Source organism: Prunus mume, linkage group LG2, assembly GCF_029339155.1.
Source record: "Prunus mume cultivar Tortuosa linkage group LG2, ASM2933915v1, whole genome shotgun sequence".
Classification (NCBI taxonomy): domain Eukaryota; kingdom Viridiplantae; phylum Streptophyta; class Magnoliopsida; order Rosales; family Rosaceae; genus Prunus; species Prunus mume.
The window spans coordinates 44382263-44403389 of NC_142699.1; the positions used below are offsets into that span (position 1 = coordinate 44382263).

Below are 21127 nucleotides of genomic sequence, written 5' to 3' on the forward strand. Positions count from 1 at the left end.
AAAAAAAGCCCTGCATACGACATTGCCTTTGGCACATGCCTCATAGGCAACATTTGCATTTATTGGCTTCAACAATTTCCTTGCGACACGTAAGTTTCATGCTCTTTAGCAATTTTCCTTGCGACACGCAAGTTTTATGCCAATACCTAGCCACATCGCCTTGCGACATGCAAGTTTTGTGTTATTTTCGGTATCCCTTTTGCCTTCGGCACCCCAGTGCCTAGCCACATCATCTTGCGACATGTAAGCTTTGTGTTGCTTTCAAGCATCCCCTTCACCTTCGGCACCCCCGTGCCTAAACACATTGCCTTGTGACATGCAAGTTTTGTGTATTTGGTAACCATCTTCACCTTCGGCACCCCGTGCCTAGCCACATTGCCTTGCGACATGCAAATTTTGTGTCTCATTTGGCATCCCCTTCACCTTTGGCACCCCGTGCCTAGCCACATTGTCTTATGACATGCAAGCTTTGTGTCTCATTTGGCATCCCCTTTGCCTTCGGCACCCTCGTGCCTAGCTACATTGCCTTGCAACATGCAAGCTTTGTGTCCCCTTCGACATCCTCTTTGCCTTCGGCACCCTCTTGTCTAGCCACATTGCCTTGCAACATGCAAGCTTTGTGTCCCCTTTGACATCCTCTTTGCCTTAGGCACTCTCATGTCTAGCCATATCGCCCTACGACATGCAAGCTTTGTATCACCTTTGGCACCCTCATGCCTGGCCATATTGTCTTGCAACATGCAAGCTTTGTGTCCCCTTCAGCAACCCCTTTGCCTTCGACACCCACGTGCCTAGGCACATCGCCTTGAGCCTTCGGCACCCTCATGCCTAGGCACATCTCCTTGCAACATGAAAGTCTTATACCTTTAGCACCTTATCTGCGACATGTAAGTGTTGTACCTTCGGCACCCCGCCCTTTGGCGTACTATGATGCCCTTTGGCACCCTTGCATAACCAAATGGGGACTTGTAAACCACTTGGCTTTTTGGTGCAAGTTCCTCCCTCCAATGTCCTTCTTACCGGGGGACTTGGGGAACTATGGGTAGTGCACTATACAGCTTGGAAGATGAACTGTGGTGTTACTCGGCCAGTGCACTTAAAATTACAAGTCCTCAATCAAGAAGTACCTTTTTACTCGCGAACTTGAGAGACTACTGTTGGTACCATAACTGACCGAGCAACTAGTGAGGCTAGATCATCCACATGCCATGCTATGAGAGGTCATCACCTTAGCCAATGAAGCCTTACCACAAGTCATAAATCTAAGCAGGGCGAGGAGTCCCACATTCGAAGACTACAAGAGATAGAGACTCCTACTCACCTATAAAAGAATACTACTCTCTACTTAGAAAGGGGTCTTGGGTCTTGGATTCTTGGGATTTGTACCTTAGGCCTTGGCCTTCCTTCCCTTTATCTTTGGGTCTAATCCTCTTGTACAAATGTAAACAAACATTATCATAATGAGAATATACTTCTCCGTGGACATAGCCCATTCATTAAGGGTGAACCACATATATCTCGTCTTCTTTATATATATCGTTTGCCCAAATCTTCACACACATGCTGAAGGTCCTCACCTTCACCCATCATCCATCATTCTACCTCTATCTATGTTGATCCTCCCAAAAAGAGCATCAACATTGATCATTGTCAAATTTGGAAAAGTGACCAAATTGAGAGGCAAATGTCTGCGCAACTGATTTCCTTAGGCATCAAGCACAGAAAGCTGTGTTTCCCGTCCAAGAAATCTAACAACTTCTAATGTGGTGAAGTGGTTAATTGAAACATTAAGTTGAACCATGTTAGGCAAGGTAAAAAGATCTCTGTTAATGGGACCTGAAAGCCTGTTGTCACTTACATCCAGCAACCTCAGTTGTTTGAGCTTGTTCAATTGTGAAAGGTGTCCTGAGAGTATGTTATGGCTCAGGATCAATGTTCTCAAACTTGATGGAACATTTGGCATACCTCCATAGAGTTGGTTTATGCTGAGATCTAATGTCCTCAGCTGCCATAACCTGAGAGGTCAAGGATTCTGCATATGAATCCATTGCTACATGTGCTTAAGAAGGTCAAGCTTCTTAAACAACCAACGCTTGAAGGAATGGCGCCGCTAAGTGCATTGAAAGAAATGTCTAGAGATTCCAGCCTTTTGAGAGCATTCAGTACCCTGGGAATGTTGCCTGCGAGGAAATTGTTGGACAATGAAATTCTAGTGAGCTTCTTTAGATTGGCAATGGAATCTGGGATAGGTCCTCGAAGGTGGTTTTTGTTTAGATTGATCATGGTGAGCTCTGTTAGGTTCCCTATTGATGGTGTGATAAACCCATCATAGCCACCACCATCAAGCTCAATTGCTATTATTCTGCTTGGGGAGTTGTCTAAGGGGAAACTGCACAAGATTCCCAGAACTGGCCCGATGTACTTCGCATGGATCCATGGCAAATTCCTCCCAGGTACCAAGATAGGAATTTAAGGGGATGGAGTTGTGATCAACCGAACATTTGATGTCACGGAGAAAATGAGTATCAGAATCGAGAGTTACTGAATTGATGAGCACTGGAGTAGAACTTGCTGTGATTAAAATTATATAACGTAGATAGAAGGAGCAGAAGGGAGGCATTAGCTTACCCAAATCTAAAGACAGCTAAGAGCTAGCTTATTTGGGAATTGGGATTTTGGTGGTTTAATTGGTTTTCCAAATGCCTCCTTATATGGGGCTTTTGCCATAAGGTAAAAGGTTTGCAAGACCCTTTGAATGAGAAAAGATTTTCTTGTTAATTCTCATGGGCATGCCAAGAACTTGGATCAATTTAAATCCATTTCTTTAAAGCTTGGCTGGTATTTGAGGATTTAGTTTCCTCTTTGGTCATCCAACCTAAACCTTACTTTATCCGAACGATCTTTTTGTATTCTCATTGTTTATGCCAAACTAGGGAAGATGGTGCTACACCATACCTTCTTTTTCACATCTTACCAAGAAATTTATTTAAAAACATATACAAGATTCCCAAGAAGATGCAATTGGCTAATTATAGCCCAAAAGCCACGTGGCAATTTCCTAAGATTTGAGGCCAGGCCACCACTATTTTGCCTTCCATAAAAATGAAGTAATCATACCAGGAACTAGAATATCAAAGGCAGAGCCAGAGAGCTTCAAGTAATCATAAACACCAACTACTGCTGTCACTTGGTATTATATTTGTGCCATATGGTCTTGTAGCCAAGGAGGCAAAATTACATATGTTTATTTTGTGGGTCAAATGAAAAAGACAACAGAAAAAAGCAAATCTCCCAAAATGCATTATACATTCTTAGATACCTACGTAAATACATACGGATATGTACTTAGTATGAAGATATATAATTCAACCTATCAACTAATACCATCAAGTTGATACATGCCTAAAATATGCCAAGATCAGGAACGGTAAAATGCTCATCATCATCTGAGATTTCAATCCTAGGCTTCTTGTATGGGCCGTTCGATTTTGGGGGTCTATATGAGGCAAAATTGCTTGGCTGTGATGCTGGAAGCTGAGGAACTTCAGCTGCTGCCACGGCCTCCTGAGGAAACTGCTCACCAAAAAGACCCATATCTGCTATCCATTCAAGCTCTCCAAACTCAAGTGACTCTTTCTGAAGTGAGCACAGACAAGATTTGTTAAGCACATGAATAGATGAAAGAAAAAGTAAATGGCCTATCATCAATGTTGGCATCAAATTTATATTTCTTCTAATCAGGTATTAACCGAAGAATTGCTTAACCCAACTAAACCAAGACCTATTAGAGATATCAATATTACCTTCTTTTAAGCAGCAAAAGCAACCCAGACTTTTTTAATTATCGAAATTCAGAAAGTCGTGCATGATGAACGATCAGATAAAAAACATGGATAGAAAAGAAAAATGAACTCAATTTAGAACAATCATTATACAATTAAATTATCTTGACAGTCTTAAAAACTCAAAACTTATCATTACTATCACAAGGTTATATATAAGTTTTATAATATTTCTTTCATACAGTAGGCTTCAATGTTAACACAGCAGTATATGCCACCCAATTATCAACGAGACTTTTCCAAATACATTATCCACCTTGTTCAAGACATTTGTGTCTCATATACCGAGTTCGCATGAATTACATATTTATCTTATCACAATCATTTTCATAGATAAATGATAAACATCTATATTCCTCCCCCGTTCTGGTATATCTTCAACCTCATCCCTAAGTTCTCCATTCAAACCATTCCATTCCATGAAAAGACAGTAATAATAATGATCAGATTTCTAACCTTGTCAGAAGATTCAAAATCTGATAATTGAAGTAAGTCATCGACGCCCCAAGGTGACGAGATGCCGGAAGCCTGTGGTGCTGAAATTTTTGTTGAAATCTGCTGTGTGCTACGCTCGGGTGGCTCCAAGCTACTTGTTTCAGCTTCCTTAGTACAACTGGAGCTCAATGCCACTCGGATTCCAGTGGCAAGGAACCTCTGGTGGTTTGCAGAGAGGCTATTGGCTGAATGAATTGGTTCATCACAATCCTGACAAAAGAGGGCTCTGTCTTCAACGCAGAATATAAAAGCTGCCTTATCCTGCCAATCAGAAGACGTGTGTGTGAGAGAGAGAGAGAGAGAGATTGTTTAAGAGAGGCTTACAACTCATCAGAATCCAGTGACGCTAAGACAGATTGAAAAGGAAAACTTAATTATCATTCAAGAAGTCTTAGATGAGCATCTTTTTGTCCACTTAGTAGTTGAGACCACGAAAGGTGATTTCAAGAATGCAGAAATCAATCAAAGGGCAAGCTAAAATGTTGTTCAAAAAATTCAAGAAGGAAATCTTGTCTTGCGGGCTCCTATGATTATTTGAAGGACCTATCCACCTTTCTTTCCCTGATTCTGCTCATCTTAAGGAAGCTGTGGAAGCATCTCTATCTAATCTGGACTATGTTATGTTTAATTATGAAGAAAGATCATAAATTATAAATACTTCCTGAATTACTGTAAACCTAAGACTCTACTCCACTAATTTCAGAGGGATACTTTCTCTATTATGTTAATTGCCTAGCCTTTCTCTGCTCTCCGATGCATCAATAAGATTTTTTCTCATTTCTTCTTCGTGACTTGAACCACGAAAAAAAAAAAAAAACAGTTTGTACCATTTGTGCTCAAGAGGCATTTATGTTCCAGCTCAATTAATAAATTCATGATTATGAATCAATCAAACAATTAATCATTATTAAAATTGAAGTAGCCACATTCTTAGAAGTCACAAGGCTGCACACCTGTTCAACCATTAGCTGACTCACATTGCAAACACTGAGATTTTCATTTACTCTCTAATCTCTTGGAAAATTTCTCTTAGATTACTTCTTTTGTATGAACAATATTTACCACATTGTGATTTTTTAAAGGTGTTAATGCATCACTTGTCTCTATGGGGTTTAGGTTTTTCTATCATTTACAGCGAAAAAAGGGGAACTAGGAAGACCTCTCATTTTGGGCAGGTACCTAGGTGAAACCCAGTTTCAACAATGTGAGAATAATTCAGACACCACACCCACTTTGCAAGGTTGTACGAATACCCCAACGCAACAATGTGACAATCAGCAGCAGATTTCTCAAGTTCACCTGATTAGTCTTATTAGTTATACAACATCTAGTGGAGACGCCAAGTCTAGAGCGCACACCAAATTTTTGGCATGCAGTTTGTATTACAAACCTTGTAAAGTGCAATCTGTTATTGATCGAGAGTACAAAAGAAATGTTAACTTCTTTCAACTAGCCACTATTTCCTATAGTTCACTTTAACTTTCAAACAAAGGAAACCTATAATGCTCGAAGCATCTAAGATTCTAGTATGAGGTCCTCCATGGCAGGGTCATCAAAAATCATGTCTAGAGCTAATAGCCTTATCTTAATTGGAACCTCTCATGTTGGATGTTACAATTTTAACATTGTATTGGAGAGGGTAATTCATTTATTAGCAAAGTTTTGAACCTTTAGAACTATATCAATCTAGCTCACCCTTTACATTTATCACAAGTACACATATTAACACAATGAACTTGTAAAGTTAAACTCAGCTAAACAATTCTGACCCAAAAACAAAAAAAACTCAGCTCAACAATTTTGACCAAAAAAACAAAAACTCAGCTCAACAAAAATGGAAAAGGAAAATTGGAAATTACATAACATTTTATAAAAAGAAAGTGGGAAGTGGAAATTAATTACTTGGCATATGTCACATCTAGGGAGCTTGTTGGAGAGGCAATTTAGAAGAAGCCTCTGGTGCTTGCTTGCAAGCTTATTTGCTGCGTGCACTTCAACATCACATTTGGCGCACAGAGCTGCCTCGTCGGCGCAACAAATCACCGTCGCCGGAGCCTTCTCGCACACATCACACTGAATTTTCATCTTCCTCTTGATCTCTTTCTTTCTGCTCAAGCTTGATCTGTTACTTCCAGAGAAAAAAAAAACCCACCTCACAAACTTATATGTTTCTCACTCAGAGAGACACTGAGAGATCTTTCCTTGAAGATTCAACAAAACCCACAACTCTTTACTTTACCAAAACAAAAACTACCCACAACCGAGAACACTTGTAAAACTGCCAGATGATACCTGAGGTCATCCAAGCAGCAAGCTTTCCCAGAAAGCAGAAACAGCTTATTTGTGGTAAAACCTCCAGAACCCTTCACCAAAAGTTAGGCCAGATATGAGAAAGACTGTCTAGGAAGTAACAAGAAAGTTTCAACAGGTAGAAATGAGGAGAGAGAGAGAATTAATGGAGTGATGATTGTTTGTATGATATGAAATTAATTTCTTGGCCAAGTAAAGTAATTGGTGGAGAGAGTTGCAGAAGAAGCTGTGAGAGGTTTGTATGTGCTGTGGAGGAGATAAGGATTTTGATTTTTTTTTCCCAATATCAAAATGAAGGCAATGGGGCGCATTTGTGGAGCCCACCAGCTTCTGTCTTGTGGTTGTAGAGCCGTTGCAGTCTGCATGCCTCTCTCTCTGCATGTGCTGGTGGCTACCTACTTTTTTGATTTTTTTCAAAGAGCTCTGCTACTGTGTGTTTCACTTCACTTGCATGATTACCTGGTTGATGTGAACATCTTGTGATCATATGTTTGGTAGACTGATTTCAATCTGGACCGTTGAATTGGTCATTCATTTCAAGCTACAACAGCCATGGAAAGAGAAAGGACTGTGTATCGTTTCTTTGGTGCAAAACATGATATCACATCATTTACCAGAAAAATAAATATCATATTTTTTTTATATCACATCATTTACCAGAAAAAGAAGGTTTTTTTTTTTTTTTGGTCCGACAGAAAAAGAAGGTTAGGGAGAGAGTTTCTAGACTTTTTTTTTTATATATGTGTCATTAGCATATCATACAAACTATCTTTTATTTTCCAAATTTACTCTTATTATATGTATTGACTTTTATATTTTTTTCAACTTATCAAAAAAAAAAATTTGTTCATAACTTCCTTACCACCTTATTAAAAAAAGGTCATTTTTTTGCTGTTTACTTGGTTGCGGTCTTGAAGTGACGTTTTTCTTCTAAAATTGTTATGTGCAACAAAATTATGGGCTTTATTACTCAGATTTTTTTTTTTCTGAAAAAAAAAGAAGAAGATATTTTCCTTCAAGTTTTCTTTTTATTAAATAAGGTGATTAGAAAGTTATTAGTTTTTTTTTGGATAAATAAAAGGAAATATAAAATTTAATACATTTAATAAGAGTAAATTTGAAAACAAACGATAATTTGTATGATACATTAATAACATTGTTAAATAAAAGTAATTTAAGGTAATTATTTTTAAATAAACATACTAATTTCAACAAAAACACGTGGAAGTTGATTATCACTTTACAAGGGAATTGGTTCAACACGGCTTCTTGTCTATTAAATTTGTTTCTTCTGAGCATTAGCTTTGTTGACATCTTTACCAAACACTTGTCTCCTGAAAGTGAAACACAAACCGTGTGGGCTACCTGGGAAGAGCTTTTCCAAGAAGCTCTCCCCTTTTCTCTTTCATCCATTATTGCCTTACTAAAACCTCTTCTCCACTAATCCCATAACACTAGCATCTTCTTCTCATTGTTTTCAGTTTGGGCAAGATGGAAATCAGATAATTAAAGAAAAAAAAGCAGAGGATCCGTCTTGGAAAGTTCCTTTCTTTTTCTATGTAAATTCCTCCTTTTTCTCAGTAACCAAACAGAGGTATTTATGTCTCAAAGAAAAGCACTTGCTTATTAGCTGTGGAAATTGAGAGAGCAACAACTGGTTTCCTGGTTTGCAAATACTCGTCGTGGAGATCAGTCTTCTTCTGAGCCATCTTTAACACCTAGTAGTAATCTCTACAGGCCCTCCTTGAGTTTCAGGGATGAGCTCGCACAACCATAATCTCTATGACGAGCCCATAAAGGTAGTGGTCACACAAAACTTGATCATAACCACAGCTCGTACAACTTTAATTGAATTTATAATTAGCTAGTTACTTTTCTTCTATAGGCTCCTTCAGAATCAGCAGAGTGGATATTTTTTGCCACTATCCTTGGCCTACAGATGTTGTCAGCTGCTTGTGATCAGGCTTCCTCCCCAAGAAAATCCCAATACGCACTGTTTGGTATGCTGTTGGCTATTGCAGCTGTGCTCATTTCCATTTGGGAGCTAACTTACAGAGGTAAAAAGGAAAGAGTTGTGTTGAGGAGATGGGGAATGCTCTGGTGGTTTTATCATCCACCTCCTCGTAATTCCTTTTTGGTACTCTTCCTGACATTTATGGAGTAGTTGCTGGCATCTCACAGTGCATTTTCTGTATAGTTCAGTATGTTTACTGCCTTCGGCATGTTGATAATCCTTTCAAAGCATCCCTTTTGCCTGCCATATTTCTTCTGTGTTTAGGTGGTTCAAAACTAAGTAATAACCGAATGAACGCCAATGCCACTGATAACAACATCTTGAGAAACCCTTTGGATGGTAATTCCTCTACCTCTACAATTATGATTTTTTTTCTCCTGTTAAATCTTTTTCTTTTTCTGTTAAATTAATAATGTTGTGGGTTTATACATTAGGTCAGACTATTCATGTTCAAGATAACAAGGACTCCAGGGAAAATTCTTCAAGGTAAACACGAATTACTGCTCATCTGCTGCTTAATTAATTTGCATATTAAATCTTTTTGCAGCTTTTTAGTGTTAGATAATACAAAAGGAGGTCGTCTTCTTCTTTTTTTATTTGTTTATTTAGTTTTGCAAGGAGACGATATGGAAATTTTTAAAAATAATTAAGGGGATTTTAATTGATATCACATGGGAATTCTACTTTATTTCAATCAACACAAAATGCGAATACTAAAGTGCGAGCAGATGGAGAGAGAGTGGCTAATTAAGCTAGCTCTCTAGCTCTAATAAACAAGACAGTCGTAAAAGATTGCTTTCTTTTCTCTGTATGCTTTTTCATCTGTATGCATGGCTTCCATTCCACTGATAGAAAATATTATCTCAATCTGTTGGTTTGTAGCACAGAAGAAACTTCTAAGCATGCAACCGCGAAGTATTATGCACCTACAAATATACCATCTCTGGATGATCAGGAGGTAGAGGTACCAATTAAATTACGATTTAAAGTAAATTATTTCCGAAACATATATATATATATATATTGAGGGATCTCTCAAATAATTTAATTTGAGAGACACCTTTTAGGGTATCCTATAAATTTTTTTTCAACGATCCAAACCATCTATTTTTTTAGGTCTTCATTCATAGATCATCCTTACAAAAAATTAGACAAATCGAAAACTGTTTCGACATCCAATTGTATCCTACAAAATCAATGAATATAGTACTTCAAGAAAGTGCTAAAACTTCAATAACTCAATTGAGTGGTCAAATGATATCGGATTCAAGTGATTTTTTGTAGAGATGATCTTTGAATGATTATCTAAAACATAGACAGTTTGGATTAGCGAATTCAATGTGGAGTGGGCCCTACAAGGGTGTCCTTCAAATAAGCTAATTTGAGAGATCCCTCAATGGAAACTCTCTGTATATATATATATATATATACGCACATATATAACCTTGAAATATTCATTTAAAAGTTGTCATTTGTATATATATCATGGGAATAACTGAACAAAATAAAGGAAATCATGTTTCCATCTTTTATTTATTCATCATATTTGTATGCATATTATATGTATATATTGTTTTCGGGAGGACATGATGTATCCAAAAGGCTTAAGTTATGAAGTCCCATATATATCATGGAATATCAATTTGGAGCTCACTTTGGGAAGGCCACATCAGGATTGAATACAATAACGAAAAATTAGAAATTAGGTATTAGACATAACAACTAATTAGGATTTGAGACGTAGAGTATTTTTATTTGGATTTTAATATCTAGGAATAAAATTTTGTTTTGAATTAGGCCAAAGAGGAGGCCCAGTTGTGAAATAAATTTTTTTTAAAAAAGAAACCATTGATTGTTAATATAAATATTACGTAACTGACAAAATACCACAAAAACAAGGTTGGTGAAGTGGTTTGTGAATGAGGCTTTCCTCCTTTAAGGGTCAAGGTTTGAGTCTCTTCATGCACACTAAATTTTGTAGTTTTTTTAGGTTGAGGGCAACATAGTTGGTTGCCAACGAGTGGCTAGCCGGGAGGTGCTGGCTGGCGATGGGCATGTTGGTGGTGGCTGGGATAAGGCGATGGCTAAGCAGGTGTTGAAAGTGGCGCAGGAATGGCAACAATGGCGGCGGCGATTGCAATGGCGCACACGTGGACATTTGATATAACTTCGAAGTAGTGGCATTGTGTGTAATTTTAATATTTTTTAATTACATTATTGTAAAAATAGGTACCACGTACTTTTTGGTGTTTGGACTTATACTAATTATGTGAAATTGTATTCCTATCTTCCAAATTAGTAAACTATACAATATCTTAAAATAAAAGCTTCCTATTATTGATTGAATCTACTAATAACTTTTAATTAATTATTATATTATGTCTTTGAATGGAGGGGTGCTCCCACGAGGATGAGAATCAGGTGCCGATCGAAGAAATTAGAAGAAAAATAGGATTTAGATCTTCTGCTTTGATTTTCTCTACTAAGATCTGCTTGACTTTCACTCCCCACATGCCACGTCATTTAAATTTCAATCCAAAGAATTTAAAGTTGAAACATCACCTTTAAAACAAAGACTCAAAATTTTCACAATTTTTTTTTTTAAATTCCTAATTAAAACATCAAATTTGTGTAAATATTGTCAGGATAAGAACTACATTTGTCACATAGTGGCATGTAACGAAGAAATTGACGTGGAACGTAACAAATTTAATATTTCCAAAAGGATTCAAAAATGGAAACATTTAAAAGATTAAAACTAAGCTAAAATAGGATCCATAATTTGTGGGTTTTAGGTATTTAATTTTCATAAGTCACTTTTATTATCTTCTTACCAATCTGACAAAAGAAGGGTTAAATTTTTTGAAGTTCCTTAATGCCCTTGAGAAATAAATGTACTAAAACAGATGATTCGTTAATATACGAGGGCAAAATGGTAAACACAAAATAATGAAATAGAATATGAAGGAAGAGTCTGTTCACCTGCCAAATACAAGATAGAATAATCAACATTTTAATTAGTCAATTATTTCATAATCAACGGTTGAATCAATTATGTCAGAATCTTCCCTTCTCGTATGGAAACTTTTTTGCCACGGATAACAAGCAAACAAATCCCAAAAGCGAAACAATGGGGTGGAGGAATGCGTTTGACAATGGGAAGCCAATGTTCGTGACTATATACACCACTGTAATAATTGGGATCATCTTCTCGTCTTTGTATGTGATATCGGCCATTTACTCTGGCAAGTCTGCTGTAGATTCCATCACCTTCTGGCTTTCCCGTCAGTTTCTCTCTCTACTTTTTCCTTTTGGGTTTCCTAGCCCATTGATTTTGTTATTGTTTCTTACGCTTATGCTTCAATTTCTATCACTTTCATTACATACTGGAAATGGGTTTTTGAGATTTTAGTTGCCCGTTGAATAATTCAAGGCTTATGTGCTTAGCACTGGAAATTGTATTTTCATTGTCTTTCTTCTTGTGGGGTCACAATGGTGCTCTTGTTTTTAGATATCTCCAACCATGTTTAAACTCAAATTTTCACCCTTCAAAATACAATTATTCATGTATTTTCAGGACTCAAATTTTTTCCTCCAACCTTGTAGACTCATAATTTGAGTCCGCAACTTTATTAAATTGTTTAAGAATGATTAACTAAATTTTGTTTCTTGTTAATTTTTCTTGACATTATTTTTGTTTCAACACTCGTGATTTAATTTTCTAAACATTTTAACCTAAAAAAAATAAAATTCCAAAACATAATTGAATTTCACTTAAAAATAAAAATAAGTACAATACCATTATGCTGGAATAATTCGAACTCTTCATTGAATTATGTAAGTGTGTTTAAATTATCTATGTATTTTTAAATAAACGACAATCATTAAATTTTTCCGTTGAGATTGCTTAAAATTCATCATGATTATTGATTACAAATATAGTTGTTGGAATATTTAAAAAAAAAAATACAAAACCAAAAAAAAAAAAACCAGAATATCGATTTTTGCAAAGTTGCCCAAACAATAAACATTATGCAGCAGCTTTCAGAAAAATAAAAATAAAAAAGCAGATTTTGGGCCATAAAATTATCAGTCTAGGCAAAAATGGGACTGAATTCCACCCAAGATTTGAGATTTCTCAAATTTCCACCCCCCAAAATACATGGGTTGGAGATGGTTTTTGGAGGCTAAACTCAAAATTTGAGTTTCTACCCCAAGGGTTGGAGATGGTCTTACAGGATCCATTTCACTCTTCCCGCCACATCTCTAACTAATGACAACTACTAACTTAGTGATCTAACCGATTCGACTGTGACAGCATAAGCTCATTTGAAACTAAACTCAACTTTACCCTTGTCCTGTGATCAAACGTCTGTCTTTTGGCGATTTAGTTTGTGAAAATACCTGTAGGATAACTAAAAATGTCTAGAGGCAATCAAATAAATAAAAATAAACTTCAGTAGCAGGATTGGTATGGCTTATCAATCCTGAGACGTGCTGAACATAAAATAAAGAAACACTCAGAGAATTATTTTACGTGGTAAAACCCCACCTCTGGGGAAAATCCAAAGGACTCCTTAGTCCAACACAAATCCACCATTGAATGATGATTACAAAAGTACTCACACACTTATCCTAGACACATTCTAAATAATGTTTACTGACTTCTTCGTAACTCAACTTCTGTCACAAGATGATCTTCAACACTCCTTATGTTGAACGCAATACTAGTCACGATTGCTTCAAGCTCGCTGGAGTTCTTCCAACTCTCTTTATGTTGAATCCGATGTACTGGTCACAATCGATTCAAGCTCACCGGAGAAAAACGCCACAACAATCTTGGTGCCCTTAACCGTATGAGTCACCGACATGCATATGAATGCAATATGAATGATTAAAGTGTTTGATAAATCACCAAATAAACATGGAACACTTGATAATTTATCTCAAATAAATGCACATCAACTTTTTCCTCAGAATTCTATATGCTCCACACAAAATATCAAAAGCTGTAACTAAACCAAGGAGAGGCAAGCTTCTTTTATTCAAAGCTTCCTATGCCTAGTCAGATGGCAGCACACGAGTACCAAACCCACTTCAATTATTACTTTAACTTTTAGCTCAATCTGGACTCTTATGAAGACCACAATTAGTTTTCAAACATGAATAAAAGTTCAATAAGGATTCTTAGTGAAAAACGCCAACCAGCCAATTTTTAATAGAAAAACAATATCTATTAAAACAAATGAATTAGACCAATCAAGTGAGAGATGATTTTAACGTGCAAGTCATAATAGGAAAAGATAATATTTTAACTCAAATCAAAATAGAGTCCAACTAGGAAAGTAATCTCAAGAGATAAAATCTAATCATCTTAAAAATAAGATTAACATAAAAATACTTGAGTGAAAATAACTCAAACTAAGAATCCTATAATGAATGCATGATTATGTCATGATTTACCTAAAGTTAAGTTTCTCATATCGGTCAAGTCATGCCTCAGAAGTATGGGATGGAACGAGTTGTGCCAAAACGTCCAGTAACAATTCTTCACACACTAATTTTTCACCTATGCTAAAGTCTAGGAAATGACAATACAAATTTCATACTAACAGTTTGGTTTTGGTTTAGTTTTTTTGTGTTTTTTCTAGGGTTGAAAAAAGTGAATCAACTTTGTGGTTCTAGTTTGTTGTTACACACCAAAAGTTTCAAGCTTTAAACATTGTGGCACCTTTGTATGTCATTTCTTCATATTTTCATTTCCTCATATTGGCATTCTGGAGTTTGCATGAGATTGAGCTATTGGCAGACGCCAATATGAAATGGGATTTGGATATCTGCTCCAAATTTTGTATATATGTATAATATTTTCACTTTATTAATGATTACACTGCATGCGGATCCTACATAGAAAAGTAGTAAATTTAATTTTCCATGCTGCCATCAGTAATATTGTAGAACTCAAGCCATTTGCTTCTTGTCCACCCTTTCTTGCAGTATTTGGTGTTCATTCATTAAGCTTTCTGTCTGTAATTTCAGTCGTCTCCCTCTCCCTGCATGTGTTTAATTTTTGTGAATTCACAAATTGCTACAGATGTAGGTTCTCCTCCTGTAGAGCAAGCACCCAATGTTTCTGAAGTTCAAGCAGTTCCCAAACCTTCACTTGAGCCTCAAAGCATGTCAACAAGACCCATTTGGGAAGCTCCTCTACACACAAAGAAAATGCCACCCTTGAAGAAATTTAGACTGAGCAAAGAACTGGTTCAGGAAAGAGTGAAGGATAACGTCATTATTGTGAACTTTGGGAACTATGCATTCATGGATTTTATCCTGACTTGGGTTAAACACTTGACTAATCTGGGGCTTTCTAACCTTCTCATTGGTAAGCTTCTGGGTTGTGCACTTTCATGTCTTTATGGCCTTTTCAATTTCTTTACATATCTTTTCCAGTTCCCTGTAAGGAAACATATGTTTTCGTATTTCTCTATTTATGTTTGTGTAGGAAATGTGAATGCTAAATTGCTATAAAATAAATAAATAAACACTACAAACAAAATAGATTTTTACAACAACAGAATGGAATTAAAAGAACCTTAATTGAGTCGAGGCAAGTGTTGGACACTCTGACCTTAAGACGAATTACGCCCCACACTGGTGCTTATGGTTCACTAGTGTTCGCCTCCCAGGATACAACGACTCTCCTCCTTATGAAAGAAGCACTATGTGAAACCCCGTATTTATAATAGTATATATAATTTGAAGAATTAATATTTTGCCATTTAATTTATATATTATATTATATTGTATATGTGTGTATTACATAAATATCATATTCTATTATATATATGTGTATAACTTATATATATATATATATGTATATTATATATATCTTTTGCTAATAGGTGGCTTCATTAGTAAATGGATTCTTGAATGGGTAGTTAGGTGTCAACAAGGCATGCTAGTAGCCTTGTCAACTCACCATGAAGAAATTAGAATAGGATTTAATCACCACAACGTGTCTTCCTAGCAATTCTTTCTTATCTATTGTTGACTTGGAATGCAAGGCCTTATTGATATATTACTTGGAGATTAAGTTCTTACATAAATTTGATATTATCATGTACTGTAGCTACCGCCTTCACCACACTATATATAGACCATTCTATTCCTTTGTTTTTCATTCTCATTTCAGCATTTGTAAGTTTGTATGAAGAGAAGAATAGAGAGAGAGAGAGAGAGAGAGAGAGAGAGAGAGATGGTGAAATTCTTGGAAGAGATATAAGGCTTAGCTTGTATGGTGAAATTCTTGGAAGAGATATAAGGCTTAGCTTGTATTTTCTTAAATTGGAGCAATGCTTTGGAATCAAGGTAGGGGTTTCTTGGGGGGCCTTTTTCAGAGATTGATTTAATTAAATTTCGTGAGCTCTATATTATGTGTGATATTGTATAGATATGAGATATTTATGTATTGTGAACTATTTGAATAATGTTGGCATAATTATATCATGTCATGGTAATTGGTTGGAGTTGTTGGGTGGAGAAGATAATAATGGAAAAGAGGGTAATGGATATAGTCTTTTGTGTAGTTGAGTCTAACTCTTGGCAGGTACCAGGTCTCAGGGATCCCACAGTGCACATGATTTTTATTGGGTGATTCGGGACTGGCGAAAGGGAGTTAGACAAGATGACTAACAAAAGGGGAATTATGGGATGATTGAAATGGGTGTTAGTTCATATAAATGGGCATTCGGGACCAAGTGGTATAAGCATGGTATGGGACGTGCAGGTCTGCTTGTCCAATTATATGAATTAACGGGATTAGAATTGAAGAGCATTCATGTATTATTATTATTATTATTATTATTATTATTAATGTGTTATTTGGCTGTGTGATTGCTTGTCACTTAATTTAGTTATATCAATCTACTGTGGTAAGGTCTCATGTCCCTACTGAGCTGTGGTTGCTCATCCTTCACCCTGTTTAAATTTTCAGATGAATTAGTGGGCAAGAAAAGGAATAAACCAGTTGAGGCTGAATTAGATGAGAGTGTTAGAGCTTTATTTATTGTAAAGTTGTAAGATTTTGGATGTATTTTTATAAGAGAAGTTTATTTTAAACTCATGTTTCGACATCTTTTTATTTTATTTCTTTTTATTTTATTTTCTCACGCACTGGGCACGGGATTTCCACCTACCCCCGGGTCCGGGGCGTGACAAAATGGTATCAGAGCATAGGGATTAGACACCCTTGGGAACTGTGATATGGTATTAGTACAAAATAAGTTTGAATTGATAGAATGAGTTAGGGGCATAACTTTTTGGAATAGATTTTCTTGATTAAGTGTTAGTAAATTTCGAGGGCGAAATTTCTTTTAAGGAGGGTAGATTGTGAAACCCCGTATTTATAATAGTATATATAATTTGAAGAATTAATATTTTGCCATTTAATTTATATATTATATTATATTGTATATGTGTGTATTACATAAATATCATATTCTATTATATATATGTGTATAACTTATATATATATATATATGTATATTATATATATCTTTTGCTAATAGGTGGCTTCATTAGTAAATGGATTCTTGAATGGGTAGTTAGGTGTCAACAAGGCATGCTAGTAGCCTTGTCAACTCACCATGAAGAAATTAGAATAGGATTTAATCACCACAACGTGTCTTCCTAGCAATTCTTTCTTATCTATTGTTGACTTGGAATGCAAGGCCTTATTGATATATTACTTGGAGATTAAGTTCTTACATAAATTTGATATTATCATGTACTGTAGCTACCGTCTTCACCACACTATATATAGACCATTCTATTCCTTTGTTTTTCATTCTCATTTCAGCATTTGTAAGTTTGTATGAAGAGAAGAATAGAGAGAGAGAGAGAGAGAGAGAGAGAGAGAGAGAGAGAGAGATGGTGAAATTCTTGGAAGAGATATAAGGCTTAGCTTGTATGGTGAAATTCTTGGAAGAGATATAAGGCTTAGCTTGTATTTTCTTAAATTGGAGCAATGCTTTGGAATCAAGGTAGGGGTTTCTTGGGGGGCCTTTTTCAGAGATTGATTTAATTAAATTTCGTGAGCTCTATATTATGTGTGATATTGTATAGATATGAGATATTTATGTATTGTGAACTATTTGAATAATGTTGGCATAATTATATCATGTCATGGTAATTGGTTGGAGTTGTTGGGTGGAGAAGATAATAATGGAAAAGAGGGTAATGGATATAGTCTTTTGTGTAGTTGAGTCTAACTCTTGGCAGGTACCAGGTCTCAGGGATCCCACAGTGCACATGATTTTTATTGGGTGATTCGGGACTGGCGAAAGGGAGTTAGACAAGATGACTAACAAAAGGGGAATTATGGGATGATTGAAATGGGTGTTAGTTCATATAAATGGGCATTCGGGACCAAGTGGTATAAGCATGGTATGGGACGTGCAGGTCTGCTTGTCCAATTATATGAATTAACGGGATTAGAATTGAAGAGCATTCATGTATTATTATTATTATTATTATTATTATTATTATTAATGTGATATTTGGCTGTGTGATTGCTTGTCACTTAATTTAGTTATATCAATCTACTGTGGTAAGGTCTCATGTCCCTACTGAGCTGTGGTTGCTCATCCTTCACCCTGTTTAAATTTTCAGATGAATTAGTGGGCAAGAAAAGGAATAAACCAGTTGAGGCTGAATTAGATGAGAGTGTTAGAGCTTTATTTATTGTAAAGTTGTAAGATTTTGGATGTATTTTTATAAGAGAAGTTTATTTTAAACTCATGTTTCGACATCTTTTTATTTTATTTCTTTTTATTTTATTTTCTCACGCACTGGGCACGGATTTCCACCTACCCGGGTCCGGCGTGACACACTACAATTCACAAGGAACTTTGAACCAAAATTATGCAGGAAACTCTCTTTATTATGAAACTCTAATGCTCTATATGTTTGAAAGTATGTATGTAGAGAATTGATTGAATGATTAAAACTGCAGGAGGATTGGTCTATTTATAGATGATGAAATACCCTTTCCAAAAAGGTATCCCAATCTGAAAAGGCAAACAATACATCCCTTGGTCTTGAAGAGTTATCACTCCAAACAATGTATTCCTTAGTTCGAAGAGTTGTCACCCCCCAATTGAAGATGTCTTTAACCCAAGGGTCATGTCCTTAACCCAATGGATTTTATTAATTTCCATTCAAATAGAAAATTAATATTAAATATAATATTAAATTTCTCACAATCCCCCACATGAATGGAAATTAGTTTCAACAATATGCAAATGATAATGTAGACTTAGAGAGAGTTCCTATTAGAAGAATATGGCATTTGGATACGTAGCTTTTGGCTTTGAACCTTCCATAGTGAAGTACTATCGGATTTACTTGGCTAATCAGTGAACGTGATGTCTTGAACTGTTCAGCCGTTCGTGTAAACCCAGACAATAATACTCACACAATACCTTTCTAGACATATTTGGTTCGATCGGTTGTGCTCATTTTGGCCCTGAGCAACTCCTGACATTCATAAGTTCTTTAGAGAATTTAGCCCTAAAAATTCTCATGGAAACGGCCCCATTTCACACTTATATAGGTGATTTCCTATTGGTAATATCCTCTCATATCTTACTCGGATAATCAAGGTATATGAATCATTAAAAGCATAGCTTAACCTAAACATATTTCATACAACACTGTGTCATCATAGGATATCGGTAGGAGAATATATCTCCGCAGTGTTATTTTGGAGTTATCATAATTTAGTTGTCCCTTTTGAACCTAGATCTTGGGATCTCCAGTCAACTAGGTTGGGTTTCCACTATGACGACTCATTTGACATGGGCTTTAACCCCATTCCCCTCGATGATCTATAAACTTGCTCTCCGTTCAAACCTTTAGTAAACGGATCCGCCAAATTATCTCTTGACTTATGTAGTCAATGGTAATTATACCACTGGAGAGCAGTTGCTTAACGGTGTTGTGTCTTCGACGTATATGTCGAGACTTGCCGTTGTACATATTATTTTGTGCCCTTGCAATTGTAGATTGACTATCACAATGTATACATATAGCAGGCACTGGTTTTGGCCAACATGGAATATCTTCTAATAAATTACATAGCCATTCAGCTTCCTCACCAGCTTTATCTAATGCTATGAACTCAGATTCCATAGTAGATCTAGCTATAACAATTTGCTTAGTAGATCTCCATGATATAGCCGCACCTCCAATTGTAAAGACATATCCACTTGTAGAATTGGAGTCTTTAGTATCACTATATCCTTCAAGTACAGTTGGATATCTTGTATAATGCAATCCAACATTTTTGGTGTATCTTAAGTATCTTAGAATTCTGACTATAGCTTTACAATGATCCTTTCTAGGATTACTAGTGTATCTACTTAATCTATTAACAGAGTAAGCTATATCAGGCCTTGTGCAATTCGTAAGATACATGAGACTTCCAATGATACGAGCATATTCTAGTTGTGATACACCATGACCTATATTCTTCACAAGATTAAGATTTGGATCATAAGGTGTTCTTACTGGACTAGTATCATACTTGCTAAACTTCGCAAGTATTTTCTCAATATAATGTGATTGGGATAAAAGTAGTTCATTAGATGTTCTAGAAATTTTAATTCCTAGAATCACATCTGCTACTCCCAAATCTTTCATGTCAAAATTTTTGGTCAACATTTTCTTGGTAGATTTAATCATCCCAATATTGCTACCAATAATTAACATATCATCAACATAAAGACAAATAATGACAAAACCATCTTGAGTGCTTTTCATATAAACACATTTATCACACTCATTGATCTTGAAACCATTTGACATTAGTGCATTGTCAAATTTCAGATGCCATTGTTTTGGTGCTTGCTTTAACTCGTACAAAGACTTAACAAGCTTAAATACTTTCTTTTCTTGTCCAGGAACAATAAACCCTTCAGGTTGTTCCATATAAATTTTCTCATCTAAATCACCATTTAGAAAGGCCGTTTTCACATCCATTTGATGTATCTCAAGATTATGCAATGCTGCAATTGCAATTAACATTCTTATTGATGTTATCCTCGTAACTGGTGAATATGTGTCAAAGTAATCCAATCCTTCTTTTTGTTTATAACCTTTGACAACAAGCCTTGCCTTATATTTGTCAATTGATCCATCAGCTTTCATCTTCTTCTTAAAAATCCATTTATAACCCAATGGTTTATTTCCAGGAGGAAGATCCACAAGCTCCCAAGTGTGATTCTACATGATGGATTCAACTCCGGCATTAATAGCCTCTTTCCATAAAGGAGCTTCAGGAGAAGTCATGGCTTCTTTGTAAGTTTGAGGCTCATTTTCTAACAAATAAGTTAGAAACTCAGGACCAAAGGATTTAGTTGTCTTAGCTCTCTTACTACGCCTGGGTTCATGTTCAGGTTCTGGTTCT

General features: G+C 36.0%; 3 protein-coding genes across 5 annotated transcripts; 1 reads left to right on the top strand and 2 right to left on the bottom strand.

Annotated features, from left to right (window-relative positions):
• Positions 1-2668, bottom strand: LOC148920493 (Leucine-rich repeat (LRR) family protein). Its single transcript, XM_089046606.1, is given in 3 exon segments — positions 1-2013; positions 2016-2415; positions 2417-2668. Coding segments are annotated over 3 exon segments (1038 nt in total). The 5' UTR covers positions 2621-2668; the 3' UTR covers positions 1-1579.
• A 490-nt stretch (positions 2669-3158) lies between these two features.
• LOC103322464 (B-box zinc finger protein 24-like) lies at positions 3159-6927 on the bottom strand. 2 transcript variants are annotated; one of them, XM_089045800.1, is made up of 4 exons: positions 6630-6921; positions 6240-6459; positions 4299-4598; positions 3159-3636 (listed from the first exon to the last, which is right to left on the bottom strand). In XM_089045800.1, the coding sequence occupies exons 2-4, from the start codon at positions 6420-6422 to the stop codon at positions 3403-3405; spliced, it is 717 nt and encodes a 238-aa protein (XP_088901926.1). In that variant the 5' UTR covers positions 6423-6459; positions 6630-6921; the 3' UTR covers positions 3159-3402. The 2 variants fall into 2 exon arrangements, with proteins under 2 accessions (XP_088901926.1, XP_008222603.1); XM_008224381.3 differs by having other exon boundaries at positions 6240-6927.
• A 1073-nt stretch (positions 6928-8000) lies between these two features.
• On the top strand, positions 8001-11007 carry LOC103322463 (uncharacterized). Of its 2 annotated transcripts, none has more exons than XM_008224378.3 (5): positions 8001-8446; positions 8533-9000; positions 9096-9147; positions 9544-9619; positions 10652-11007. In XM_008224378.3, the coding sequence occupies exons 2-5, from the start codon at positions 8952-8954 to the stop codon at positions 10826-10828; spliced, it is 354 nt and encodes a 117-aa protein (XP_008222600.2). In that variant the 5' UTR covers positions 8001-8446; positions 8533-8951; the 3' UTR covers positions 10829-11007. The 2 variants fall into 2 exon arrangements, with proteins under 2 accessions (XP_008222600.2, XP_008222599.2); XM_008224377.3 differs by having other exon boundaries at positions 8002-8446; positions 9544-9625.
• Positions 11008-21127: the final 10120 nt, after the last annotated feature.

What these genes read in the sequence shown, in the direction of transcription:
- LOC103322464 (XM_008224381.3), bottom strand. Translation starts at nt 6,422, where the DNA reads ATGAAAATTCAGTGTGATGTGTGCGAGAAGGCTCCGGCGACGGTGATT. An exon ending in CTAGATGTGACATATGCCAA is followed by an intron (nt 4,599 to 6,239) that starts GTAATTAATTTC and finishes TCTGATTGGCAG; the next exon opens with GATAAGGCAGCTTTTATATT. An exon ending in ATTTTGAATCTTCTGACAAG is followed by an intron (nt 3,637 to 4,298) that starts GTTAGAAATCTG and finishes TGCTCACTTCAG; the next exon opens with AAAGAGTCACTTGAGTTTGG.
- LOC103322463 (XM_008224377.3), top strand. Translation starts at nt 8,952, where the DNA reads ATGAACGCCAATGCCACTGATAACAACATCTTGAGAAACCCTTTGGAT. An exon ending in TCCAGGGAAAATTCTTCAAG is followed by an intron (nt 9,148 to 9,543) that starts GTAAACACGAAT and finishes GTTGGTTTGTAG; the next exon opens with CACAGAAGAAACTTCTAAGC. An exon ending in TGGATGATCAGGAGGTAGAG is followed by an intron (nt 9,626 to 10,651) that starts GTACCAATTAAA and finishes TAGTTTTTTTAG; the next exon opens with GTTGAGGGCAACATAGTTGG.